The following is a 15153-nucleotide window of genomic DNA, read 5'->3' on the forward strand; positions in this document are numbered from 1 at the left end:
GACACAGAGACACACAGAGACACACAGAGACACACAGAGACACACAGAGAGACAGAGACACTGAGAGACACAGAGACACACAGAGACACACAGACACACAGAGACACTGAGACACACACAGAGAGAGACACTGAGACACAGAGACACTGAGACACAGAGACAGAGAGACACACAGAGACACTGAGACACAGAGACAGAGAGACACACAGAGGGACAGAGGGACAGACACACAGAGAGAGACACAAAGGCGGCCCTATGGCCTCCCTCAGCCCGCGGCCGCCATAACCCCTTGGGCCTTCACTCACAATGAACACGGAGACACACGGAGACACACGGAGACACACAGAGAGACACGCTGAGAGGGGGTGGTGGAGACAGGCGAGGGAGACAGAGAGAGACAAAGGGGGCCGGGACATCCCGCAGGAGACACGGAGACACGCAGAGAGACACACAGAGACACACACTGAGACACACAGAGACACACAGAAACACACACTGAGACACACACTGAGACACACACACTGAGACACACACTGAGACACACACTGAGACACACACTGAGACACAGAGACACACACAGAGACACACACAGACACACACACTGAGACACAGAGACACACAGAGACACACACTGAGACACACATTGAGACACAGAGACACACAGAGACACACACAGAGACACACACACACACTGAGACACAGAGACACACAGAGGGACACACACACTGAGACACACTGAGACACAGAGACACACACTGAGACACACACACAGACACACAGACACACTGAGACACACACACACAGAGACACACAGAGACACACACAGAGACACAGAGGGACACACACACAGAGAGACAAAGGCGGCCCTGTGGCCTCCCTCAGCCCGCGGCCGCCATAACCCCTTGGGCCTTCACTCACAATGAACACGGAGACACACGGAGACACAGAGAGACACGCTGAGAGGGGGTGGTGGAGACAGGCGAGGGAGAGAGAGAGAAAGACAAAGGGGGCCGGGACATCCCGCAGAGAGAGACACGGAGACACGCAGAGAGACACACAGAGACACACCTGAGATACGCTGAGGCCTGTCGCTCTTTCGACGCCGCTTAACGCGAGACGCCATGGCGGAGGCCCTCACTGCTCTCTAGCTCCTCCCACTTTCCTCTCTAGCTCCTCCCACTTTCCTCTCTAGCTCCTCCCACTCTCCCCTCTAGCTCCTCCCACTCTCCCCTCTAGCTCCTCCCACTCTCCCCTCTAGCTACTCCCCTCTAGCTCCTCCCACTCCCCTCTAGCTCCTCCCACTCCCCTCTAGCTCCTCCCACTCTCCCCTCTAGCTCCTCCCACTCCCCTCTAGCTCCTCCACTCTCCTCTAGCTCCTCCCACTCTCCCCTCTAGCTCCTCCCACTCCCCTCTAGCTCCTCCCACTCTCCCCTCTAGCTCCTCCCACTCCCCTCTAGCTCCTCCCACTCTCCTCTAGCTCCTCCCACTCTCCCCTCTAGCTCCTCCCACTCCCCTCTAGCTCCTCCCACTCCCCTCTAGCTCCTCCCACTCCCCTCTAGCTCCTCCCACTCCCCTCTAGCTCCTCCCACTCCCCTCTAGCTCCTCCCACTCTCCCTCTTGCTCCTCCCTCTCTCCCCTCTAGCCCCTCCCACTCCCCCCTCTAGCTCCTCCCACTCCCCTCTAGCTCCTCCCACTCCCCATCTAGCTCCTCCCACTCCCCTCTAGCTCCTCCCACTCCCCTCTAGCTCCTCCCACTCCCCTCTAGCTCCTCCCACTCTCCCCTCTAGCTCCTCCCACTCCCCTCTAGCTCCTCCCACTTTCCTCTAGCTCCTCCCACTCTCCCCTCTAGCTCCTCCCACTCCCCTCTAGCTCCTCCCACTCCTCTCTAGCTCCTCCCACTCCCCTCTAGCTCCTCCCACTCCCCTCTAGCTCCTCCCACTCCCCTCTAGCTCCTCCCACTCTCCCCTCTAGCTCCTCCCACTCTCCCCTCTAGCTCCTCCCACTCTCCCCTCTAGCTCCTCCCACTCTCCCCTCTAGCTCCTCCCACTCTACCCTCTAGCTACTCCCACTCTCCCCTCTAGCTCCTCCCACTCCCCTCTAGCTCCTCCCACTCTCCCCTCTAGCTCCTCCCACTCCCCTCTAGCTCCTCCCACTCTCCCCTCTAGCTCCTCCCACTCCCTTCTAGCTCCTCCCACTCCCCCTCTAGCTCCTCCCACTCCCCTCTAGCTCCTCCCACTCCCCTCTAGCTCCTCCCACTCCCCTCTAGCTCCTCCCACTCCCCTCTAGCTCCTCCCACTCCCCCCTCTAGCTCCTCCCACTCCCCTCTAGCTCCTCCCACTCTCCCCTCTAGCTCCTCCCACTCTCCTCTAGCTCCTCCCACTCTCCCCTCTAGTTCCTCCCACTCTCCTCTAGCTCCTCCCACTCCCCTCTAGCTCCTCCCACTCTCCCCTCTAGCTCCTCCAACTCCCCTCTAGCTCCTCCCACTCTCCTCTAGCTCCTCCCACTCCTTTCTAGCTCCTCCCACTCCCCTCTAGCTCCTCCCACTCTCCTCTAGCTCCTCCCACTCCCCTCTAGCTCCTCCCACTCTCCCCTCTAGCTCCTCCCACTCTCCTCTAGCACCTCCCACTCCCCTCTAGCTCCTCCCACTCTCCTCTAGCACCTCCCACTCCCCTCTAGCTCCTCCCACTCCCCTCTAGCTCCTCCCACTCTCCCCTCTAGCTCCTCCCACTCCCCTCTAGCTCCTCCCACTCTCCTCTAGCTCCTCCCACTCCCCTCTAGCTCCTCCCACTCCCCTCTAGCACCTCCCACTCCCCTCTAGCTCCTCCCACTCCCCTCTAGCTCCTCCCACTCTCCCCTCTAGCTCCTCCCACTTTCCTCTAGCTCCTCCCACTTTCCTCTAGCTCCTCCCACTCCCCTCTAGCTCCTCCCACTCTCCTCTAGCTCCTCCCACTCTCTTCTAGCTCCTCCCACTCCCCTCTAGCTCCTCCCACTCTCCTCTAGCTCCTCCCACTCCCCTCTAGCTCCTCCCACTCTCCTCTAGCTCCTCCCACTCCCCTCTAGCTCCTCCCACTCCCCTCTAGCTCCTCCCACTCTCCTCTAGCTCCTCCCACTCTCCTCTAGCTCCTCCCACTCTCCCCTCTAGCTCCTCCCACTTTCCCCTCTAGCTCCTCCCACTCCCCTCTAGCTCCTCCCACTCTCCCCCCCCTCTCTCCCCCCCCCTCTCCCCCACCCCCCCTCACCACTGCACCATAGACTCACCACTGCACCATAGACTCACCACTGCACCATAGACTCACCACTGCACCATAGACTCACCACTGCACCATAGACTCACCACTGCACCATAGACTCACTACTGCACCATAGACTCACCACTGCACCATAGACTCACTACTGCACCATAGACTCACTACTGCACCATAGACTCACCACTACACCATAGACTCACCACTGCACCATAGACTCACTACTGCACCATAGACTCCCGCCCTGCACCATAGACTCACCAACTGCACCATAGACTCAACACTGCACCATAGACTCACACTGCACCATAGACTCAACACTGCACCATAGACTCAACACTGCACCATAGACTCACACTGCACCATAGACTCACACTGCACCATAGACTCACACTGCACCATAGACTCAACACTGCACCATAGACTCACACTGCACCATAGACTCAACACTGCACCATAGACTCAACACTGCCCATAGACTCACACTGCACCATAGACTCAACACTGCACCATAGACTCAACACTGCACCATAGACTCAACACTGCACCATAGACTCACACTGCACCGTAGACTCACACTGCACCATAGACTCAACACTGCACCATAGACTCACACTGCACCATAGACTCAACACTGCACCATAGACTCAACACTGCACCATAGACTCACACTGCACCCTAGACTCAACACTGCACCATAGACTCACACTGCACCATAGACTCAACACTGCACCATAGACTCACACTGCACCATAGACTCAACACTGCACCATAGACTCAACACTGCACCATAGACTCAACACTGCACCATAGACTCACACTGCACCATAGACTCACACTGCACCATAGACTCACACTGCACCATAGACTCAACACTGCACCATAGACTCAACACTGCACCATAGACTCACACTGCACCATAGACTCACACTGCACCATAGACTCAACACTGCACCATAGACTCAACTGCACCATAGACTCAACACTGCACCATAGACTCAACACTGCACCATAGACTCACACTGCACCATAGACTCAACACTGCACCATAGACTCACACTGCACCATAGACTCAACACTGCACCATAGACTCACACTGCACCATAGACTCAACACTGCACCATAGACTCACACTGCACCATAGACTCACACTGCACCATAGACTCACACTGCACCATAGACTCAACACTGCACCATAGACTCACACTGCACCATAGACTCAACACTGCACCATAGACTCAACACTGCACCATAGACTCAACACTGCACCATAGACTCAACACTGCACCATAGACTCAACACTGCACCATAGACTCACACTGCACCATAGACTCACACTGCACCATAGACTCAACACTGCACCATAGACTCACACTGCACCATAGACTCACACTGCACCATAGACTCACACTGCACCATAGACTCAACACTGCACCATAGACTCAACACTGCACCATAGACTCAACACTGCACCATAGACTCACACTGCACCATAGACTCACACTGCACCATAGACTCAACACTGCACCATAGACTCAACACTGCACCATAGACTCAACACTGCACCATAGACTCAACACTGCACCATAGACTCACACTGCACCATAGACTCACCTGCACCATAGACTCACACTACCATAGACTCACACTGCACCATAGACTCAACACTGCACCATAGACTCAACACTGCACCATAGACTCAGCACTGCACCATAGACTCACACTGCACCATAGACTCACACTGCACCATAGACTCACACTGCACCATAGACTCACACTGCACCATAGACTCACACTGCACCATAGACTCAACACTGCACCATAGACTCACACTGCCCATAGACTCAACACTGCACCATAGACTCAACACTGCACCATAGACTCACACTGCACCATAGACTCACACTGCACCATAGACTCACACTGCACCATAGACTCAACACTGCACCATAGACTCAACACTGCACCATAGACTCACCTGCACCATAGACTCAACACTGCACCATAGACTCACACTGCACCATAGACTCAACACTGCACCATAGACTCACACTGCACCATAGACTCAACACTGCACCATAGACTCAACACTGCACCATAGACTCACACTGCACCATAGACTCAACACTGCACCATAGACTCACACTGCACCATAGACTCACACTGCACCATAGACTCACACTGCACCATAGACTCACACTGCACCATAGACTCCACACTGCACCATAGACTCACACTGCACCATAGACTCAACACTGCACCATAGTACTGCACCATAGACTTCACTACTGCACCATAGGACTCACCAACTGCCCCATAGAGCCTCAAACACTGCACCATAGACTCAACACAGCACCATAGACGCAACACTGCACCATAGACTCACCACGTGCACCATAGAACCGCACCAACTGCACCATAGACTCAACACTGCACCATAGACTCACCACTGCACCATAGACTCAACACTGCACCATAGACTCACCACTGCACCATAGACTCAACACTGCCCGTAGGCTTTAAATCAAACCGAGACCGGGTAACTATAAACACCAACACTTTATTCACTGTGAAATCGACATCTTAACGTACACACACACACGGCACGTACACACAACACACACACGGGGACAAAGACAAAGGTCCCCCGTGCAGCCTTAACAGACCTTTGGGGCAAGTGCTGTCAGCGAGTAGCAGCAGCTGCAGCACCACGCCCGGCCGCCTTTGTCTCTCCCCCAGTGGCGATGTTTAACTACACGGTTCAGATAATCGTCACTGGGTGGTGTTGGTTGCCGTGAGCGGGAATCGAACCCGGGTCGCCGGGTTCGTAGCGCAGCGCTAACCGCTGCACCACCGCTCCCCAGACACACACGCACACACACGCACACGCACACACACAATAACACGCACACGCACACACACGCACATACACACACACACGCACACGCACACACACACGCGCACACGCACACACACAATAACACGCACACACACACACGCGCACACACACACACGCACACACACAATAACACGCACACACACGCGCACACACACACACACGCGCACACACACACACGCGCACACGCACATACACACACACGCACACACACACAATAACACGCACACACACACGCACACGCGCACACAGACACACACACACACGCACACACACACGCACACACGCGCACACACACACGCACACACACACACAACACGTACACAATAACAACACTTAGTGGCGGCGACGTCACCACGGCGCTTGCGCCAGGCTAGGTGCACCTGAAATGTGGAAAGGCTCTCTGCTGGCAGGAGGTCACGTGGCAGGCCCCAGGTGATATGGGTTGACTGCTGTGCCAGGCTAGGTGCATGAGGAGGTCACGGCACAGACCTAGCGGGTGCCATGGGTTGACTGCTGTGCCAGGCTAGGTGCATGAGAAGGTCACGGCACAGACCCAGGTGATGTGGGTTGACTGCCGTGCCAGGCTAGGTGCATGAGGAGGTCACGGCACAGACCCAGGTGATATGGGTTGCTCTGCCGTGCCAGGCTAGGTGCATGAGGTGGTCACGGCACAGACGCAGGTGATATGGGTTGACTGCTGTGCCAGGCTAGGTGCATGAGGAGGTCACGGGACAGACCCAGCGGGTGCCATGGGTTGACTGCCGTGCCAGGCTAGGTGCATGAGGTGGTCACGGGACAGACCCAGGTGATGTGGGTTGACTGCTGTGCCAGGCTAGGTGCATGAGGAGGTCACGGCACAGACCCAGGTGATGTGGGTTGCTCTGCCGTGCCAGGCTAGGTGCATGAGGAGGTCACGGCACAGACCCAGCAGGTGCCATGGGTTGACTGCTGTGCCAGGCTAGGTGCATGAGGAGGTCACGGGACAGACCCAGGTGATGTGGGTTGCTCTGCTGTGCCAGGCTAGGTGCATGAGGAGGTCACGGCACAGACCCAGGTGCAATGGGTTGACTGCCGTGCCAGGCTAGGTGCATGAGGTGGTCACGGCACAGACGCAGGTGATATGGGTTGACTGCTGTGCCAGGCTAGGTGCATGAGGAGGTCACGGGACAGACCCAGCGGGTGCCATGGGTTGACTGCTGTGCCAGGCTAGGTGCATGAGGAGGTCACGGCACAGACCCAGCGGGTGCCATGGGTTGACTGCTGTGCCAGGCTAGGTGCATGAGAAGGTCACGGCACAGACCCAGGTGCAATGGGTTGACTGCTGTGCTTGGGTAGGTGGGTGAGTGGATGAGTGAGTGGGTAGGTGCGTGAGTGAGTGGTTGAGTGAGTGGCTGAGTGAGTGAGTGGTTGAGTGAGTAGCTGAGTGAATGACTGGCTGGCTGAGTGAGTAGCTGAGTGAGTGAGTAGCTGAGTGAGTGAGTGAGTAGCTGAGTGAATGACTGAGTGAGTGGCTGAGTGAATGACTGAGTGAGTGTCTGAGTGAGTGGCTGCGTGAGTGGCTGGTTGAGTGAGTGGTTGAGTGAGTGAGTGAGTTGCTGAGTGAGTGAGTGAGTGGCTGGTTGAGTGAGTGAGTGGTTGAGTAAGTGGCTAAATGAGTGAGTGAGTGGTTGAGTGAGTGGCTGCGTGAGTAGCTGAGTGAGTGAGTGGTTGAGTGAATGGCTGAGTGAGTGAGTAGCTGAGTGAATGACTGAGTGAATGACTGAGTGAATGGCTGAGTGAGTGGCTGGCTGAGTGAGTGAGTGGCTGAGTGAGTGAGTGGCCGAGTGAGTGGTTGAGTGAGTGGCTGAGTGGTTGAGTGAGTGAGTGGTTGAGTGAGTGGCTGAGTGAGTGTGTAGCTGAGTGAATGACTGAGTGAATGGCTGAGTGAGTGAGTGGTTGGCTGAGTGAGTGAGTGGCTGAGTGAGTGAGTGTGTAGCTGAGTGAATGACTGAGTGAATGAGTGAGTGAGTGGCTGGCTGAGTGAGTGAGTGGCTGAGTGAGTGAGTAGCTGAGTGAGTGAGTGGCTGCGTGAGTGAGTGGCTGCGTGAGTGAGTGGCTGAGTGAGTGAGTGGCTGCGTGAGTGAGTGGCCGAGTGAGTGGTTGAGTGAGTGGCTGAGTGGTTGAGTGAGTGAGTGGTTGAATGAGTGGCTGAGTGAGTGTGTAGCTGAGTGAATGACTGAGTGAATGAGTGAGTGAGTGAATGAGTGAGTGAATGGCTGAGTGAGTGAGTGGCTGGCTGAGTGAGTGAGTGGCTGAGTGAGTGAGTAGCTGAGTGAGTGGCTGAGTGAGTGGCTGAGTGAGTGAATGAGTGAGTGAGTGAGTAGCTGAGTGAATGGCTGAGTGAGTCCCTGACAGCCACACGACTTCCTGCCACATCTTGGCTCCGTAACCACCATCACCACCATCACCGGATATCTCTGTAACCACCATCACCACCATCACCGGATATCTCTGTAACCACCACCACCACCACCCCTCCTCCCGCGTGACAGACGGACGGACGAAGCTACAAAGGGTCACAACTCTTCTGTTCCTCTTTCTTCACTGAACGTGGTGTGAACCCAGCGATCAGAGGTCAACTCGAATCTGAAAAACAGAGAGACTCATAGAACCACAGACTCGTCACACAGAGACCCATAGACTCATCACACAGAGACCCGTAGATTCATCGCACAGACCCATAGACTCATCACACAGAGACCCATAGACTCATCACACAGAGACCCATAGACTCATCACACAGAGACCCGTAGATTCATCGCACAGACCCATAGACTCATCACACAGAGACCCATAGACTCATCACACAGAGACCCACAGACTCATCACACAGAGAGCCACAGACTCATCACACAGAGACCCACAGACTCACCACACAGAGACTCACAGACTCACTCATAGAGACCCACAGACTCACCACACAGAGACCCACAGACTCACCACACAGAGACCCACAGACTCACCACACAGAGACCCACAGACTCAGAGACCCACAGACTCACCACACAGAGACCCACACACTCACCACACAGAGACCCACAGACTCATCACACAGAGATCCACAGACTCATCACAGACTCACCACAGACTCACCACACAGAGACCCACAGACTCACCACCACACAGAGACCCACAGACTCACCACACAGTGACCTCACCTCCTGATTGGTTGGCGCTCGACCTCTGACCCCGACGGCGAGCCTGCCCATTGGGCAGCCCTCACAGTGGCAGGCCGGGAGGGGTGCATGCTGGGAGCACGGCAGAGGGGCGGCAGCGGCACCTCTACCCAGCATGCCCGGCGGTGTCACGTGACCCTTGTGTAGGGAGTCTGGGAATGGGAGGGTCGGGGAAGGGTTCACGCTCAGCGGCATGCTGAGCTCAGCTGGTCAGCCACACCCAGGGGTCAAACCCACGACCTCCTGCGTACCAGGCGAGGTAGTCAACATCTCTCAGTGTCTGGGATTGAACCCACGACCTCCTGCGTACCAGGCGAGGTAGTTAACATCTGCTAGCCACAGTGGCGATGATGATGAAAGAGAGACACGCAAACTCCAAATATACAGCAGCAGGCATCGACAGGGTCAGGATCGAACCCACGACCTCCTGCGTACCAGGCAAGGTAGTCAACATCTCCTAGCCCTGTAGACCAGGCGAGGTAGTCAACATCTCCTAGCCACCGTGATGATGATGAGAGAGACGCAGACTCCAAATATACAGCAGCAGGCATCGTCAGGGTCTGGATCAAACCTACGACCTCCTGCGGACCTGGCGACGTAGTCAACATCTCCTAGCCCTGTAGACCAGGCGAGGTAGTCAACATCTCCTATCCCTGTAGACCAGGCGAGGTAGTCAACATCTCCTAGCCCTGTAGACCAGGCGAGGTAGTCAACATCTCCTAGCCACCGTGATGATGATGATGATGATGTTCGTGCCCTCCCCCCCCACCATCCCCCCCCCACCATCCCCCCCCACCATCCCCCCCCACCATCCACCCCCACCATCCCCCCCCACCACCCCTCCTACCATCCCCCCCACCATCCCCCCCCACATACCCCCCCACATCCCCCCCCACCACCCTCCCCCACCCCCCCCCCACCACCCCCCCACCATCCCCTCCACCATCCCCCCCACCATCCCCCCCACCATCCCCCCCACCATCCCCCCCACCATCCCCCCCACCATCCCCCCCACCATCCCCCCCACCATCCCCCCCCACATCCCCCCCCACATCCCCCCCCACCACCCTCCCCCACCCCCCCCCCCACCACCCCCCCCACCATCCCCTCCACCATCCCCCCCACCACCCCCCCACCATCCCCCCCCACCACCCCCCCCCACCACCCCCCCCACCCCCCCCCACCACCCCCCCCCCCCCCCACTCACCATCACAGGGGCCTGTAGGCAGGTCACAGCCGGTGGCAGGAGGTTCCGAGTGTTCCGTTGCGAGGCGCCAGCGGGCACCTCCTGCCCCCCCGGGGGGAGCTCCGTGGACACCCCAATCCCCCCCCACCCCCACGGCCCTCGCGGGGTCCTCGCAGCCACAGCGGCAGGGGTCCTCGCCGAGGCCGGTGCCGAGCGGGCGTCCGCGCGGCGCCCGATTGCCTGCGGCGGCCGTCCTGGGGGGAAATAAATAAAATAATTAGTTTTGAAAATTAATTTTAAAAAAAATTCTTGTCCGAATGTATTTGTACACACGTCCTATTTGAATATACGTAAATATGCATTTATTAAAATCTCAATACATTTAGAAATTGGTGGGACTTGGGACCTGTGACCTGTGACCTGTGACCTGTGACCTGTGACCTGGGACCTGTGACCTGTGACCTGGGACCTGGGAAGTGGGCCCTGGGCGTGCCCTTGGACCCCTGGGCCCTGGGACCTTGGAACCTTGGAACCTTGGACCCTGGGCCCTGGACCCTGGGACCTGGACCCTGGGACCTGGGCCCTGGACCCTGGGACCTGGACCCTGGACCCTGGGACCTGGGACCTGAGCCCTGGACCCTGGGACCTGGGCCCTGGACCCTGGGACCTGGGCCCTGGACCCTGGGACCTGAGCCCTGGACCCTGGGACCTGAGCCCTGGACCCTGGGACCTGGGCCCTGGACCCTGGGACCTGGGCCCTGGACCCTGGGACCTGGACCCTGGACCCTGGGACCTGGGCCCTGGACCCTGGGACCTGGGCCCTGGACCCTGGGACCTGGGACCTGGGCCCTGGACCCTGGGACCTGGGCCCTGGACCCTGGACCCTGGGACCTGGGACCTGGGCCCTGGACCCTGGGACCTGGGACCTGGGCCCTGGACCCTGGGACCTGGGACCTGGGGCCTGGACCCTGGGGCCCTGGCCCTGTGGCCCTGGCCGCTGGGCCTCACTCACCTGCCCAGGAGGTGGAGAGGGTTGTGGTTGTGGTCGGGGCCTCCGTGGTGCAGGCAGCAGTGGGCACAGGGGGCGGCCGTGGGGAGGTCCGGCTGCAGCGAGCGCAGGCTCGAGGGCCCATCGCACACGGCCACTGATAACACGGAGACACAGACACACAGAGACACACAGTGATATACACAGAGATACACACAGAGATACAGACACACAGAGATACACACAGAGATACACACAGAGATACACACAGAGATACACACAGAGAGATACACAGATACACACAGAGATACACACAGAGATACACAGATACAGAGATACACACAGAGATACACACAGAGATACAGACACACAGAGATACACAGATACAGAGATACACACAGAGATACACACAGAGATACACACAGAGATACACAGATACAGAGATACACACAGAGATACACACAGAGATACACACAGAGAGATACACAGATACACACAGATACACACAGAGATACACACAGAGATACACACAGAGATACACAGATACAGAGATACACACAGAGATACACAGTGAGATACACACAGAGATACACACACACAGAGACACACACACACAGAGACACACACGCACACAGACACACACACGCAGAGAGATACACACACACATAGAGATACATACACAACACAACACAACAACTGCCATTCGCCACTAAGTGGCGGTGACGTCACCACGATGCTTGTGCCAGGCCAAGTGCACCTTGAGGCCACGTGAAGTGTCGAACGCCCGCTGGCAGGAGGTCACGGGGCAGACCCAGGTGCCACGGGTCGACTGACCGAGATGACCGAGATGACTGGCTGATGCACCACCTGTGCCCCCTACTGTACCAACTTGCTGTGCTTTAGCCACCCGGCGCTCCGCTCGTTGTTGTGAGCGTCGCTCCTCCGCCCTCCGTTGTTGTTGGAGGGCGACTGCCTCCAACTGCCCAGTAGCGTCCTTCACAAGCCTCCTCCACTGAGGCCGATCTTGACACCGCTGGTACCGGTCATCGGCAAGTCCACTCAGCTCCACGTCCTCCTGTACCACATCACTCCATCTCTTCTCTAGCCCGTGCCGCGCCCGTTTAGCCCCCTCGATCCGGCCGAACAAAAGCTGTTTAGGCATGCGGTGGCTGGGCATGCGGGCTACATGACCCAGCCAACGCAGCCTTGCCTGCCGGAGGAGCTCACCGATGGGACGTTGCCCAGATCTTTCAAGGATTTGTGAGCTCCTCACACAATCCAGCCTGCTGGTTAAACCCAGGATGGATCGTAGGCAGGCCAGCCTAAATGTTTCTAACCGGCGAAGATGCTCCATTAGGGGGGGGGGGGTCCACGTTTCGCAAACGTAGAGAAGGGAGGGAATGACATGAAGTACACATAAACACGTGTACACACACACAAGCGTACACACACACACGTGTACAAACACACACACACACGTGTACACACACACGTGCACACAACAACAACAACCGCCATTCGCCACTAAGTGGCGGTGACGTCACCACGACGCTTGTGCCAGGCCGTGTGCACCTTGAGGCTGCCACGTGAAGTGTCGTGCGCACACACGCGTACACACGCGCGCACGCGTACACACACACGCGTACACACACGCGTACACACACACACGCGTACACACACACACGCGTACACACACACGCGCACACACACATGCGTACACACACACACACGTGTACACACACACGTACCCACGCACACACGTGTACACACACACACGTGTACACACACACACGTGTACACACACACACGTGTACACACACACACGTGTACACACACACACGTGTACACACACACGTGTACACACACACACACGTGTACACACACACGTGTACACACACACGTGTACACACACGTGTACACACACGTGTACACACACACGTACCCGCGCACGCACGCGCCGTGTGCGGAGGTTTGAGAGGCAACGATTCGTCCCCGTGGGGGTCTCCGCTCCTCCCGGGGGGGGGGGGGGGTCACCCCCCCCCTCTCCGCGGGGGTCACCTCCCGGGGTCAAGGCACGAGCCTCCCCCCCCTCCTCCTCACCCCCCACGTGGTCATCAGCCCCCACCCCCTGGGCCTCCAGTGCACCTGGAGGTGAAAACCACGGTTACCACGGTTACCACGGTTACCATGGTTACCAGACAAAGTTCCCCCGTGTAGCCTCTAACAGACTGCAGGGGCAAGTGCTGTTAAGTAGCAGCGCCTCCACACAGACAAAGCTCCCCCGTGTAGCCTCTAACAGACTGCAGGGGCAAGTGCCGTTAAGTAGCAGCGCCTATACACAGACAAAGCTCCCCCGTGTAGCCTCTAGCAGACTGCAGGGGCAAGTGCCGCTAAGTGGCAGCGCCTATACACAGACAAAGCTCCCCCGTGTAGCCTCTAGCAGACTGCAGGGGCAAGTGCCGTCAGCAGCGAGTAGCAGCAGCACCTATACACAGACAAAGCTCCCCCGTGTAGCCTCTAGCAGGCTGCAGGGGCAAGTGCCGTCAGTAGCGAGTAGCAGCAGCACCTCCACACAGACAAAGCTCCCCCGTGTAGCCTCTAGCAGGCTGCAGGGGCAAGTGCTGTTAGCGAGTAGCAGCAGCACCTCCACACAGACAAAGCTCCCCCGTGTAGCCTCTAGCAGGCTGCAGGGGCAAGTGCTGTTAGCGAGTAGCAGCAGCACCTATACACAGACAAAGCTCCCCCGTGTAGCCTCTAGCAGACTGCAGGGGCAAGTGCTGTTAGTAGCGCGAAGCATCAGCGGCAGATTGGAGTGACGGCAGTGACTGCCCCACCCCTCCCCAAGCTCCCGGCGTGTCCCGTCCGCCTGCGTGTCTCCGCACCGTCGCTCAGCTGCTGCTGCTGCTGCTGCTGCTGCTGCAGCTTCTGCGCCAGGTGGTGCTTCCAGTAGACGAGGCAGAAGGCGGAGACGGCCACCAGGACGGTGGCGAGGACTCCGCACACGACGCCGGTGACGGCGCGCTCCTCGGACAGCGAGTCGCCGCGGGAGACACGCACCACGGAGAGACGCTCGCCGCCTGGGGGGGGTGGGGGGGGTGGGGGGGGGTGAGACACGGGGGGGGGGGAGATGGGGATTGAGACGGGAGGGGAGACACGGGGGGAGACACGGTGGGGGACACGGTGGGAGAGACACGGGGGGAGACGCGGGGGGAGACGCGGGGGGGGGACACGGGGGGGGACACGGTGGGAGAGACACGGGGGGAGACGCGGGGGGGGGACACGGTGGGGGACACGGTGGGGGGACACGGTGGGAGAGACACGGGGGGAGACGCGGGGGGGGGGACACGGTGGGGGGACACGGTGGGGGGACACGGTGGGGGGACACGGTGGGAGAGACACGGGGGGAGACACGGGGGAGACACGGGGGGGAGACGCGGGGGGGGACACGGTGGGGGACACGGTGGGAGAGACACGGGGGGAGACACGGGGGGGAGAACGCGGGGGGAGACGCGGTGGGGGGGACACGGTGGAGAGACACGGGGGGAGACACGGGGGGAGACGCGGGGAAGGAGACGCGGTGGGGGGACACGGTGGGAGAGACACCGGGGGAACACGGGGGA

General features: G+C 58.4%; 1 protein-coding gene across 1 annotated transcript in view; it reads right to left on the minus strand.

Annotated features, from left to right (window-relative positions):
- Positions 1-5785: 5785 nt before the first annotated feature.
- The window catches only part of LOC133361001 (uncharacterized), a 31862-nt gene continuing 22494 nt past the window's right edge, over positions 5786-15153 (minus strand). Inside the window, exons 2-7 of the mRNA XM_061579884.1 lie at positions 14416-14610; positions 13476-13678; positions 11558-11690; positions 10567-10799; positions 9342-9511; positions 5786-8769 (exon numbers count right to left, since the gene is read on the minus strand). Coding sequence (XP_061435868.1) covers positions 9488-9511; positions 10567-10799; positions 11558-11690; positions 13476-13678; positions 14416-14610 — 788 coding nt within the window. The 3' untranslated portion in view covers positions 5786-8769; positions 9342-9487. The remainder of the gene's footprint in view (positions 8770-9341; positions 9512-10566; positions 10800-11557; positions 11691-13475; positions 13679-14415; positions 14611-15153) is intronic.

This window comes from Lethenteron reissneri, chromosome 70, assembly GCF_015708825.2.
Source record: "Lethenteron reissneri isolate LAM-NWPU_2019-01 chromosome 70, ASM1570882v1, whole genome shotgun sequence".
NCBI classification, from domain to species: Eukaryota; Metazoa; Chordata; class Hyperoartia; order Petromyzontiformes; family Petromyzontidae; genus Lethenteron; species Lethenteron reissneri.